Raw genomic sequence first — 13,529 nt, 5'->3', positions numbered from 1 at the left:
TAAAGAAATTCAATTCTTAAAACATGCCAAACAGCAAGAAATTGTGAAATGAAAACAGAAAACCACTTGTAAAGAGAAGAGTGGCATTAATGTTTCTGGTCCATGAGCCATCAATTCTGGTTTTATAACAAGACACTGTACTACAAACTAACCCACTGTTTCTTTCAACATCTTATAACTTTATAGGCTTCTGTAACTTTGACTTTCAGACTGAAACTTGAGCAATTATGAAGCTTTCATCTGTTGCATAATCTTATGTGGAGATTAGATGCTGGGCAGTCTCAAAGTAGAAATTACAAAGTTACATTGCAAACTCCTTTTTTCTTAACCAAGGATTGATTTCCATCATAGCTGTCAGGATCATTGTTCCAAGTCTATCCCGTACCCTGTGCCCCTCTTTCTTCTTAGAATGCTCCTTAACCTTCGCATTTTATACATCTTTTGCCATCTTTAACACAATCCTTATGCAAAGCATTTCTTTCACACCATCTCCAATATTCCAAAAGACTGTTCCTCTTGCATGACACCTTTAGAATCTTTTCATTACTCTCAGCGCATCTGCTTTTCTTTCACTGGCAACTTTTGTTACAACTGAAAGAGATACAATTCATTCCCCCATTTATTTTCTGCCACATCATTACACAGGGCCCACTCTATCCACATGAGGTGTGATTTATTTGCTCGTCTTCGAACCTGGCCAATTGCATTCGCTATTCGCGTTGTGAATTTTACAAGGATGTTGCCTGGACTGGGAGCATGCCTTATGAGGATAGGTTGAGGGAGCTCAGCCTTTTCTCCTTGGAGAGACGAAGGATGAGGTGTCACCTGATAGAGGTGTATAAGATGTTGAGAGGTACTGATCGAGTGGATAGTCAGAGGCTTTTTCCCAGGGCTGAAATGGTTGCCACAAGAGGACACAGGTTTAAGGTGCTGGGGTGTAGGTACAGAGGAGATGTCAGGGATAAGTTTTTCACTCAGAGAGTGGTGGGTGTGTGGAATGGGTTGCCGGCAACGGTGGTGGAGGTGGATTTGATAAGGTCTTTTAAGAGACTTTTAGATAAGTACATGGACCTTAGTAAGATGGAGGGTTATAGGTAAGCCTAGTAATCTGTAAGATAGAGACATGTTTGGCACAACTTTGTGGGCCGAAGGGCCTGTATTGCACTGTTGTTTTTCTATGTTCTATGTGAACTTTACGCTGGATAAACCAAACACAGATTAGGTGCTCGTTTGGAGAACACCTCCATTCCATTCATGAATGCAATCCCAAACTACCACCTGCAAGCCATTTCAATTCACTGTTTCATAATCACTCACACCTGCCACTGACTTTCAATACTGCTCAGTGAAGTTTGATGCAAACTTGAGAAACAACATCTTTTTACTAAGCATTTCACAGCCCTCTGGACTTTGACCTCTGCAACTTTTATCACAACACCCATTTGATCTCTGGCAGACAGTGCTGGTATATGAGTGAGTATGCCTATGTTTCTGTAGAGCATAACACTACCAGTGAGATGATCTGCAACTTTGGTGTTGACTAGCTTTTTATTCTTTCATTAAACACCTGGGCCACTGGAGCCTACTCTGCCTTGCCATATTTTCATGCTTCCCTTTCCACCTATCCCCCTTTAGCTGTTTGCACGCACTGCATCTTCTATTCTTCTCCTTAAACCCCCTTTTGTCTCCTGCTAATTATCAGGTTTGCCATTTAATGATCTTTCCTGCATCCAAGCATTTCAAAGATGCTTCTATTTCTTCTCCTGCGATTCCCCCCCTCCCTTGTTGTGTTCCTATCAACCTGTAATATCTTCGGATCTGGGGGGGGGGGGGGGGGGGGGGGGGAGAGAGAGAGAGAGAGAGAGAGAGAGAGAGAGAGAATCTAGAAGGCGTGAAATGTCAACAGGCTTCTGTTTTCACAGATGCAGTCAGAGCAACTGAGTATTTTCAGCTTGTACATTCTTTGTTCGTAGATTTCCAGCACCTGCAGCATTTTTTCCCAAATTGATGTAAAAGCTCCTCCCTGAGCACATTCCCAACACTTACGATTCAAGATCTAGTCTGCACTGATCTTCACTGGGGCTACAAATTTAACATTCTACCCTTGTTGAGCAGGAGGGGAAACTGTTTCACTCCTGATCCCTCTAATGCTTACGTATGCAGAGTGTGAGCAAGATCAAACTAGGTTTTAACATCTCCCAATCATCACTCATACCACCATTCACAAATGTGTACTAGATGCATTGACAATGTACTACTGGTTGAACATTGCACGAATTGTAGGCCAGTAAAAAAAAAAATCCCTTCATGAAAGGAGAGCATCAAGTTATAAAGAAAAAAAGGACAAGAACTCTGACAATAGAGCATTATTTCTAAATATTAAATTAATTCCAGAGTAGTTTTTAAAAAAATAAATCTCATGGTTTATTGGAAAGGCTGCATTTATTGCTCCTTCCAATTGGCCAAATGCATATCATCAACGGGCATTAAGAATCAACAGTGTTGCCTGGCACTCAACATACGTCTCAGCAGCTTTCCATTCTAAAGTAGATGGGCTTATACGTCAACCCAGAAAGTTGAAAAATTCTCTAACTTAATAAATTCAACTTCATAAGTTGCCATTTCAGGACTGGGGATCAATACCTCTATTGCTGATCCAGCACATTACACTAATCACTGGACTACCTATGGGTTTATGATATATGGCAAGCATTTTTCATCAATGCAGGTAGTTTGTTTCTGGATAAACCTCTATTGATGACTGTCTGCAAAGCATCAGCATGACTTCCTCTTCCAGTTAGAAAATGGGCAAACTTTTTACAAAATGATATTGATGGCAAGGAACAAAGCATTTTAGTCATGCAATTTTCAGTGTTTAAGACATTCCTATTTAGTTGCTTTGAAGTAGCAACTTGATTGGGAAGGTGAAAATACAGAAAAATAAATGTAATCATCAACACATTTTACATTTAGGACAATTTTCTGAGAAATATACTCAAACAAGTAAGATTGCTTATCAACTGATTTACTTCAGAATTATAAAACAAAATAGAGGTATTGACTTTAGAGAACAAATTTTCTCGTTAACTTTTAAAACAAAGACAATAGGTTTCTTACCACAGTTTCCTGAGCAAGAAACTTAGCTTCAGTCTCAAGATACCGACTAAATTGTAATCTTAGTGATTAGTGGTAACAATAATTGGCAAAATGTGGCAACTTTTGGGAATTGGGTACTTTATTTTATTGAGGACGGTATAACAGCAGTTCACAAAATACATCTGGCAATTTTCGGATTTGGGAGTCACAACTCAAATTTGTTGATTGCAATACAGGGAAAATTCTAGAAAAATATCTACTCGGGGATATCAACAGAATATAAACATATTCTATTCAGAGGAATTGACAATTCAGTTATTCGCCTTTTAAAAAATAAACCTAAACATATTCTGGCACTATTCATTGTGTAGATATTAACATTCTAGCAGGCGGGCAATGTCTAACAGTCAGTTACCTAACTTATTACTGGGGTTCTTCTAGAAAACCATGAGCCATCACAATTCAAAAGCCAACTTCAAATGATAACAAGTGCACTGTAGATATTTGAAATAAAAGAAATCTAATATAATCCAGAAAATAGGATAGGTTTTCTTGTTGCATATTAGTCTCCAATATCATTATCTACAAATGAAGTCGCAAGGAATTTCACATGTTTTGACACACTCAAACATATCTGGTGCACAAGTTCAGCTATCATCCAAACTAGCTGGATCACATTAAATGCTGTTGTTGGGCCTCCCATGCCTCTGGCAAATCAGCTCACAGCTCCAGCATCATTCAAGAGAATAATAACCAGCGCTGGCTTCTCTTCTCCACTAACACCAGTCTCCTCTTCTGCTTCCACCCACACTTCCAACAAATAAAAGCAGCTCATGAACTCCATCAATAACAATCCATTCAGCTGCTCTCTTCTCCTTCTCTGCCCAACAAGCATAACTGGACTCCATCACGTTCCACTGCTGAACATGCATCTGTATCCAGTTTCTCCCCAATCTCCTTTCATGCCCTCTCTGATCTTAACTTGTCCATGATCCCATATGTTGTTAATTTGACTCCATTCCTACTAAACTACTGAACTTCCAACTTCTCTTCTGGCCCTTCATACTAGCTAGCAATATAAATAGTTTTCTCTCCTTAACTAACATTTTGAGTCCTCAGTCTATACAAATTGCTGTATGATCTAGAACTTCCTTTTTCTCACCAAGCTCTTTGGCCATATGTAGTACCTGAACTTATGCGCCCTTTCCAACAACTTCACCTTTCAATCACTCCAACCAGTTCTTCAACTTTGCCAGGGCACTGAAACAGCCCTAAATCAGTCACAAATGATATCATCATCCACAAGGTCTTTGTGGATGATGGTATCATCCACTGACAAAACTATCCACCACTAACAGCTTTCTTCCATTCTCCAGTAAAGTGGTACTCCTCTCTAGGCTCCATTCTTACTTATGAAGTCAAAAGCAAAGTATCTCCAACAATCTCATCTCCAAAGTATCAGCTCTGGATTTCCAGAAGGATCCGCCCTTGGCCTCTTCATCCTTATCCACATACTGCCTCCTGACAACACCATATACACTCATAGGGTTAGCTTCAATAAGTGCCCTCATGATCCAGTTCTACAGTTACGGAGAGTCAGTTAGCTCAACTGGTTGAACACCTGGTTTGTGATGCAGACTGACAACAATAACATGGGTTCAATTCCCATACTAGTTGTGGTTAATCATGAAGGCCCGCCTTCTCAACCTTGCCTCTTGCCTGAGGTGTTGTGATTCTCAGATTAAAATCACCACCAGTCAGCTCTCATCAAAGCAGAGAGCAGTCTATAGTCACCTGGGACTATGGCGTCTTTACCTTTTCACAGACAGTTTGGTTCCCCAGAGTTTGGAATATCCTCCCTAAAGTTCTCAATCTCGTGATTTCCTTCTTTTTAAAGACTGTCTTTTATGTCATTCTCTTTGGTCAAGCTTTTCGACAAACGTCCTTCTATCACTGGCTCAATGTCCATATTTGTCTCACTGTGATTCCACACAGAACCTGGCCATGGCAGAGGAATCCCAGGATGACAACAGGAAGGGCTTAGGGATGTCTTTAAAGCATCCTGAAGATGTCAAACGTCCCACCCACTCAGGGGAATTCCTGGCCAACCAAAATGAAGGAGATTAATTTGGGAATTCACTGAACACAATCAGACTTTGTCGAGAAAAGCAAAGGTGAAGTTGAGGCAACAGAGAACGTGTGCAAACTTAACCTCACCATCTAAGCACCATTTGCTCTGCATGTGGCAAAGTTGTAGAGATGCCAGCGTTGGACTGGGGTAAACACAATAAGAAGTCTCACAACACCAGGTTAGAGTCCAACTAGTTTATTTGATAGTAATCTTACAAGCTTTCAGAAACGGCGTTCCTTCGTCAGGTGTGCGGAACCTTCCACACACCTGACGAAGGAACACTGTTTCCGAAAGCTTGTAAGATTACTATCAAATAAACTGGTTGGACTCTAACCTGGTGTTGTGAGACTTCTTATTGTGGTGAAGTTGGCAGATCAGCCATCTTAGAATCCATAAAGTTGGAGTAGGAAGAACTCATCCTTGATCCCAAAGGACTGCCTAAGATCATGACTCATTCTGGGAATCAGCATCGGACATTTTTCTACATTAAATGCTATACAACAGCAAGTTGTGATGTTCAATTTGTTGGAAATATCTCAATTTGGTTCATTGTGGTCATCTTCTTACGCAGTCTCTCAGGCTCATTACTTGTTTAATTTGCAGTAAAATACCATCTTAAAAAGACTCCAGTATTATAAAACAGACTACCAGACTAATTTCAGGAAGTTGAAATTCAACAAATTGCACTATGAAAACAACACATACCAGTCAATTATTTAGCATTTTAATTTTGGATAGTTTCCACGAGCACTACTTACCCAGAAAACCGCCTTCCCCCCGCAATGTGACTTAATACTGTTTCACCAACTGTTGGTACTCTCACATTATTAAGGTTTTAAATGCAGCCAGTTTGTGGGAATGTTTCATTGTTGGACTTTCAAAATTATTAAACCGATATCAAAGCAAAATTTACTGAAAATATTTGCAGCCAAATTAGTGTCTTTATTGCAACACTACTTCTTAACAGAATCACCATTTCACAATGCAAAAAGCTGTATAAAATTGTCCATGCGTTCAAAAAAGTCTGGGAACATAAATGTAAATTTTGTCAAGAATCTGATCTTGTCACTTGTTTATAGTTAGAGAATATGAAAGTCTAATTGGAAACGGACTTCTCCAGAGTTGAAATGGCAGGCTCATGTCTGATGGGCTCATATTATTTGAGAAATAAGCACTTTATTTTCTTAGTCTGTCAATTATAATTTCAGCATCTATCAATCATCCAAGAAAGCAGCTTTTAACTACCAGTCTTGCTGCACAACAGTCCTTGCTTGAGTTTCAAGTTTAGGGGAAACATTATAAATTCTCAAGGAAGGAAAAATTAAGTTTGTGCACTGGCATGCCAGTTAGAGTTAGACTGTAGAAACTCTCGGAGTGTATAAACTGCTTAGCATCTTGTGATAAGGATGATGCACTGAACAAGTCAACAAACGAAGCTTTATGGGTTGAGCTTAGAAATAAAAAGAGGGGGCAGTCACACTCCTGGGGGTATACTACAGACCTCCAAATAATGAAAGGAGATAGAAAAAATATGTAGGCAAATTATGGCTATAAGAACAAGAAGGCAATAATTGTAGGAGACTTTAACCATCCCAATCAACTGGGATTCAAACAATACAAGGTGCAATGAGGGAGATGAATTTATGCCACGGGTCCAGGAAATTTTTTTCAACCAATTAATGACAACCCAACAAGAGGAGACGCAATTCTAGACCTAGTCTTGGGGAACGAAGAAGGGTAAGTGGGTGAAATGATAGTTGGTGACCATAGTGGGGGATAATTGGGGATGGTGATCACAATTGAGTTAGATTTAACATTACCATGGAAAAGGACAGAGCTAAAGCTGGAATAAAAGTTTTGAACTGGGGGATAGCCAAATTTTGCACGAATAAGAAAGTACTTGGTTGAGGTGGACTGGACAGCACTGCTAGAGAATAAATCAATGGGAAGCACTAAAAAGTGAGATCCTAAATGTACAAAGTAGACGTGTCCCCTCCAAATTAAGAGTCAGACTGCCAAATTTAGACCCCCCTGGTTGTTTCGAAGAATGATGTGGAGATGCCGGCATTGGACTGGGGTAAATGCAGTGAGAAGTCTCACAACACCAGGTTAAAGTCCAACAGGTTTATTTTGTAGTAAACGCCACTAGCTTTTGGGGTTTGCCCCTTCATCAGGTGAGGGAGTTCTGATCACAAACAGAGCACATAAAGGTTCACACAGTTTACAGAATACCGATTAGACTTTAACCTGGTGTTGTGAGACTCCTTATTGTGTCTAGAAGAATACCAGGGAAGATCAAACAACAAAAAAAAGTGCATGATAGGCACAAAGAACTAAGCACTGCAAATAGCCTTGATGAATATAGGAAGTGCAGGGACAAAATAAAAAAGGAAATAAGGAAATTAAAGAGAGGGCATGAAAAAAAATTAGCAAGTAAAGTTAAAGAAAACATAAAGATGTTTTTACCAGTATATCATGGCAAAAAGGTTAGGAAAAACTGGGACCTATCAGAGATGAAAACAGAAACTTGTATGTAGATGCAGTGGCTGTGGGAAGGGTTTTAAATGAATATTTTGTCTCCATGTTTACAATGAAGAGATGATGCAGATTTAGTGATTCAGGAGGAACACTGCAACATTGGTTGGAATAATCATGAAAAGAAAATAAGGGTTAGAATCCTTGAAAGTTGATAAGTCGCCAGAGCCAGATGGACTGTTTCCAAGGCTGCTGACAGAGTCAGGGAGGAGATAGCAGATGTTCTGAGGATGATTTTCCAATCCTCACTAGAAAACACTGGGGGACTGAAGAAATGCAAACATAGTTCTATTGTTTAAAAAGGGATCAAAGGAAATGCCAAACAATTATAGTTAGTTAGGTGGTAGGCAAATTAGTAGAATCAATCCTGAGAGATAGGATTAACTGTCACACAGAAAGGCATGGACTCGTCAGGGATGATGTGGAAATGCCGGCATTGGACTGGGATGGATACATTTAGAAGTCTCACAATACCTGGTTAAAGTCTAAACAGGTTTATTTGGAATCACGAGCTTTCAGAGCACTGCTCTTGATGAAGGCACTCAACTGATGAAGGAACAGCGCTCCGAAAACGCGTGTTCCCAAATAAACCTGTTGGACTTGCTCATGGGATATAGATCAAAAGTAACAGGAAACTGGAATCAGTTTGGAATTTGAAACTGGATCAAAAGTAACATGAAACAAAGGTTAACAGTTGATGGTTGCCCATGCGAAAGATGTTTCAAGTTGTGTTCCACAGGGTTCAGTGCTGGGATCCTTGTAGTTTGTGTTACATATTAACGATTTGGGTGTCAATGTGGGGGCATAATGGGAAAATTTGCAGACTGCACAAAGACTGGCTGAGTAGTGATAGTGTAGAGGATAGCTATAATCTGCAAAACGATTAGATGGTTTGGTGGAGCAGGCGGTAAAGTGGCAGGTGGACTTTAACATAAGAGAAGTATGAGGCAACATTCAGGGAGGTCAAAACGTTATAGGAAATACACAATAATGGGAATATATTAAGACGGGTAGATGAAGTGACGGAACTTGGTGTACAAGTACATACGTCCCAAAAGGCAGCAATTCAATTAGACAAGTTTGTAAAGATGGTATATAGAATGCAGAGGTATAGACTATAAAAGTAAGGATATAATGTTGGAATTGTATAAAACAGTGGTGAGGACACAACTGGAACATTGCGTGCAGTTCTGGTCGAGTTGATGGTGGAAGCAGAGGTCCTACGCTCCTAGATCTGCACCTTAAGTGCTGTAAGCTACAAAACTATGGGCCAGAAGGTGGGATAATAAAGGGTGTCTCTGGGCTGGTATGTACAAGATGGACCAAATGACCTCAGTCTGTGCTGTAACTTTTCTATGGTTCTATGAATCAATGCCACTGTGCTGTACTGTACTCTTTTAGTTCATCTGACGACTTTCTAAAACATTTGCATTCAAATCGAGCACACCTTCACTTCTAGCCTGAAGAATAACTTTTGAACAATAAGTTGTATCGATGATTGATGTCATCATCTCAAACTCTCCCTTCCATGCCAATCTCATCTTTCCCATCCCTCCCAATGCCATCCCCACATGCAATCTCTGAATCATCGCAACTTTATCGTGCTTACCTTGCCTTCTGCTGTTTTTGTTTTGTCAAACCACATGCACGCATGCATATACAGCAATCCTCCATGCACACCATATGCCTCCCTTGCACCAGGCACAGCCCACTGAATAAGTGCACCAACACACACACTCCTTAAACTATCAGCACAGTCTGCAGATTCTAAAGATCTTTACATTATATATCAGTGCTGTGCATAATTGGACCCTTTTAAAGTGACATTTTTCACAAAAGTAAACATTCCTGAAAGACATCCTGTGTTTCAAGCAGTTTATCCCAAAACTTGAATTGTGCAAAATGTTGTAACCAGTTTCAGATTTCTGTTTTTTAAGGTTAAGAACTTCTTACCTGATTTGAGTTGAGTTTAGGGAGGGTCTTCCTCGCTCTGTGGACCTTGACCTCAGCATTGAGGCCTTGTGAGAGTTTTTTAGCCTGAGATGTATTTTCTTCTGGGTTTTCTTCTTGTGATTTGGCTGATGCCACATTAAGCGGTTTCATGGCTTGGCTTTGCAGAACTTCAACTGCACTTAAGTTTTTTACCTTGTTAACTCCTCCAGCCTTGCTAGGAGATGAAGGAAGTGTTTTGGCAGCATGACCGATTAGAGGAGGAGTCCCAGTCTGTACCTGCTGTAAGGGTTTACTATTTAAAACAAAACCATTGCTTCCCGTCAAAGATGTTAGTGTCAAATCATCTGAATTCATATGATTGCTTGTTTTAACAGTCTTATTGTCTTCTCCTAATATTCCATTTTCATTTATCTGCTTTAGATCACTTAAATCCCGTGATGTTGTTTTCACAGTGTCCTGAGTGTTTTTAACTGATGTTTGATGATTCTTTGCTGAAGATGCCTCTTCATTCTTCCCACAAGAACCGTTGGTTTCACCATCTGCAAACATCTCACAAACTTCCAGTGGCTTCTCTGTGGCACTCAAATTAGCAGCTTTGAGGTCACTTCCTGTGGAAGAGGTCACAACAGCTACATTACTTCCCCCCCACAAAAACTAAGTGGACAAACTGAAGGGAGAACTGCAGTATGCAAAATGTTTAACGTGCGCAGCAAGACTTTTTTTAGTTTCCTGTCAAGAATAAATAACCATAGCAAATAAACAATTTTGGAAAATTATTTTTGGAATTATATTTGGAAAATTATCTTTAAATTGTGCCTTTGTAAGGAGGAGATTTTTTTCATTAAAATACTCATTTGCAGATTTCTCTCCTTGGACTTTTCGTGGAAATTCTTAAAGTTTTACCTCTTCAAAAATAATAGAAGTGCTGAAAGTGGCTAGGGCGCATTAAGCTTTATCGCGTTCAAGGAGTTAGCTGTATACATGCACCACAACCGCTTTATACACAGCTTTCATTATGTTAAATTTAAATAGTGTCAAACAGTGCTGTAACATGAGAACTATTCTACATTAAATTAACTGATAACTATATAATTTCAAATAATCAAATTTCACAAACTACTTAAACTCAGTCAGTTTGGAAATAAGACAGTATTTGCACAATTACATTTTGAAAATGTGTTACTAGGTAGAATATATAATCAGATTGATTAAGAGGATAGAAAAACACAAAATAGCTTATCCAGACTCTTAAATTCACACTGTCAAATTCACACACAAAAAAGGCTTTCGGGAGGGTGCACAGAAGGAGCACCAGAATGATTCCACAAATAAGGAATTTCAATCACGTGGGTAGATTAGAGAAGCTGGACTATTCTCTTTGGAGAAGAGAAAAGGCAATTTGATAAGGAGGTTCAAAATTCTGAAAGAACTGACAATAAATACAGACTGTTCCCATTGGTGGATCGAGAACCAGAGGGCATTGAATTAATGTGACTGGCCGAAGAAGCAATGAGGAAAGAACATTTTTATGTAGCAAGGAGTTAGGACCTGGAAAACTTTATGGTGGAGGCAGATTCAATCAAGGCCTTCAAAGTTATCTGAAAAGAGAAAAAAGTTGCAGGGCTATGGGGAAAAGGGGATTAGGCAAGTTGCTCTTGCAGAGTGCTGACACAGACAAAGATAGGGAAAATGGCTTCCTCCTATGCTTTTATTCTATTTTGTTATGTTCTACAATCATGAATTTCAAGATATCAACTCAATTTCCCAAACACACATTTCATCATCAGCTAAACATCTCTTTCGAATGTGAAAATTTGTGTATTTCAAATTTTTCTTTTTAATAACAGCCAAACCCAACAAGTACCATTTGACATTATTTAGTGTCCAAGTCTCAGATTTTTGTTTCTTTTTTGTGTTCCCTATCTTGTATTCCTTGTTCTTGCTCCATTCTCCTCGAGTCAGGTTTCCAGCCTCCTGCAGGACTGAAAGTTCTCATTCTCTATAACAGTGGTAAATTATTCTTCCTCATATTCTCTTTGTCAACATGGTCAACCACATCATAATCCTTCAAATGTCTCATCTATTGTCCAGCTAGTTGAAATTACTTTTACTGTTGCTTATTTGCAGTTTCCATCTCGGCATCCTGTCTACTTTGATTTGGTTGAGGAAGATTAATTTTTCACTATTTGTTACTGGAATACCTTGTTGTCAGATTTTTTGAAAGCAAGTGTATCCTGCTACACCAGAGTTAAACCAAGTACTTAATTCTGCGAGATCTCAAGGGCTTTGCAGCATCAAATATATTCAGTATAATTTCAAAAGTTGTGGAGCTGGCTTCCATCTCTTGGGGCGAAAGATATTAATGGAGGGAAGAAGGGATATGGGGGGGGCGGGGGGGAGGCGGCAGAATCTGGATATTGAATTTGGTGATTAGCCAAGATCAAAATGAATGGAAGAGCAGGCTCTAAGGGCCAAATGGACTACTCCTGCTTCTACATTCAATGTTTCTATTCTACTGCAGCAGCTTTACTTCTTATTCAACTGCTTAGACATACTCTTCCCACATGGCTTACTTTAAACTTAGCTATGAATTAAATCTACAAAGGTAGCATAATTTGAAATCTGCACTTCTATGAAGCGTGAATTAGATTAACAGAATCTAATTTCTGTTAATCTAACAGAAAATACTTATAGTTCATAGAACACTTAAGTTCTTCATGGAATTCTAATGCTTTTTTATACAGCGTGTTCAAAAAAATAGCAAACCTATGGCCCAGATTTTCACCACCATGAAGATTTCTGCATTGTCACAACAGAAATGCTTGAAAATGCTAAGATCTGTTCCCAGACACAAACATTTCTTATTATTGCGGTAGCAGGTCTGGTGACAAGGTGCGTTTCATAAAAGCATGGTTTCCGGGAGCAGTTAGCCATTCAGAGGATCAGCTACCTCCACTGAAGTGGGATTTTGATAGGTCAGCACTGTGAAACTTGATGTGTGTAAATTAGAGCATTTGTTTGGCTAGCCCTTTGGAGAGGAGTAAGATGCTAGTTTCGATCTGGTCCCAAGACACCTTTGGGGAAGTCAAGGAGCCCCTCTGAATAGTGAAAGTAGGCGTAATAACACATTACTGCCAAACTCATTGAAACTGTCAACAGACTATCAACATCAACTGTCAAAACCGTGAAAAGCAATGTTAAAGGCAATTGTCAAAACCAATCAGAATAACATGTCAATGGGACCTATAAAAGGAATCTTGTAAGCTGCCAAGGCTTTTAAAGATCCTGCCCTTCAAATCTTTGGAGGAAAAAAACATTTGGAGTGGGCAAAACCACTTGCTATTTCACTTTGTCTGTTGACATAAGCCTGAGAGCTTCCATTATTTGATTAGTGCAAGACTGATCTTGCAATCATCCATTATCACAGTAGGGTACTAGCCAAGTGATTATAGATGTGGGATTATGAATTCCTGAGTTTGTGATAAGAGATTGTGTATTTGAATTAAATGTTTGTTTTTAATTAATAGAATCTAAATGTAATAAATGAGTGAGTTGGCATGGTAGATATATGGACAAAGCACAGTGGGTGACAGTGCATGGGTTGGAAGGGAGAGTGTGAGGTGTTATGGAGGCTGGGTTGGGGGGGGTATGGATTGCCATGGATGGGATATGAGAAGTTTGTGGAAAGTTGGGGATAGGAAAACAGTGAGAATAGAGGGATGTTTCATGTTTTAAACTTTGGAGACAGAGTTGGATCCCAGAATAAGGTCTTTCACCCAGCCTCCTCCACAATTCTTCCCTGGTTACCCACTCC

General features: G+C 39.4%; 1 protein-coding gene across 7 annotated transcripts in view; it reads right to left on the bottom strand.

The window, feature by feature from the left end:
- LOC145358362 (histone-lysine N-methyltransferase EHMT1-like) overlaps positions 1 to 13,529 on the bottom strand; it is a 152,833-nt gene that overhangs the window by 91,543 nt on the left and 47,761 nt on the right. For all 7 annotated transcript variants that reach the window (XM_080212323.1, XM_080212327.1, XM_080212325.1 and 4 more), the window contains exon 3: positions 9,716 to 10,323. In XM_080212323.1, coding sequence (XP_080068449.1) covers positions 9,716 to 10,323 — 608 coding nt within the window. The remainder of the gene's footprint in view (positions 1 to 9,715; positions 10,324 to 13,529) is intronic.

The sequence above is a fragment of the Carcharhinus amblyrhynchos genome, chromosome 25 (genome assembly GCF_965287045.1).
Source record: "Carcharhinus amblyrhynchos chromosome 25, sCarAmb.v2.hapA, whole genome shotgun sequence".
Classification (NCBI taxonomy): domain Eukaryota; kingdom Metazoa; phylum Chordata; class Chondrichthyes; order Carcharhiniformes; family Carcharhinidae; genus Carcharhinus; species Carcharhinus amblyrhynchos.
This window is presented reverse-complemented; position numbering and strand designations above follow the sequence as displayed.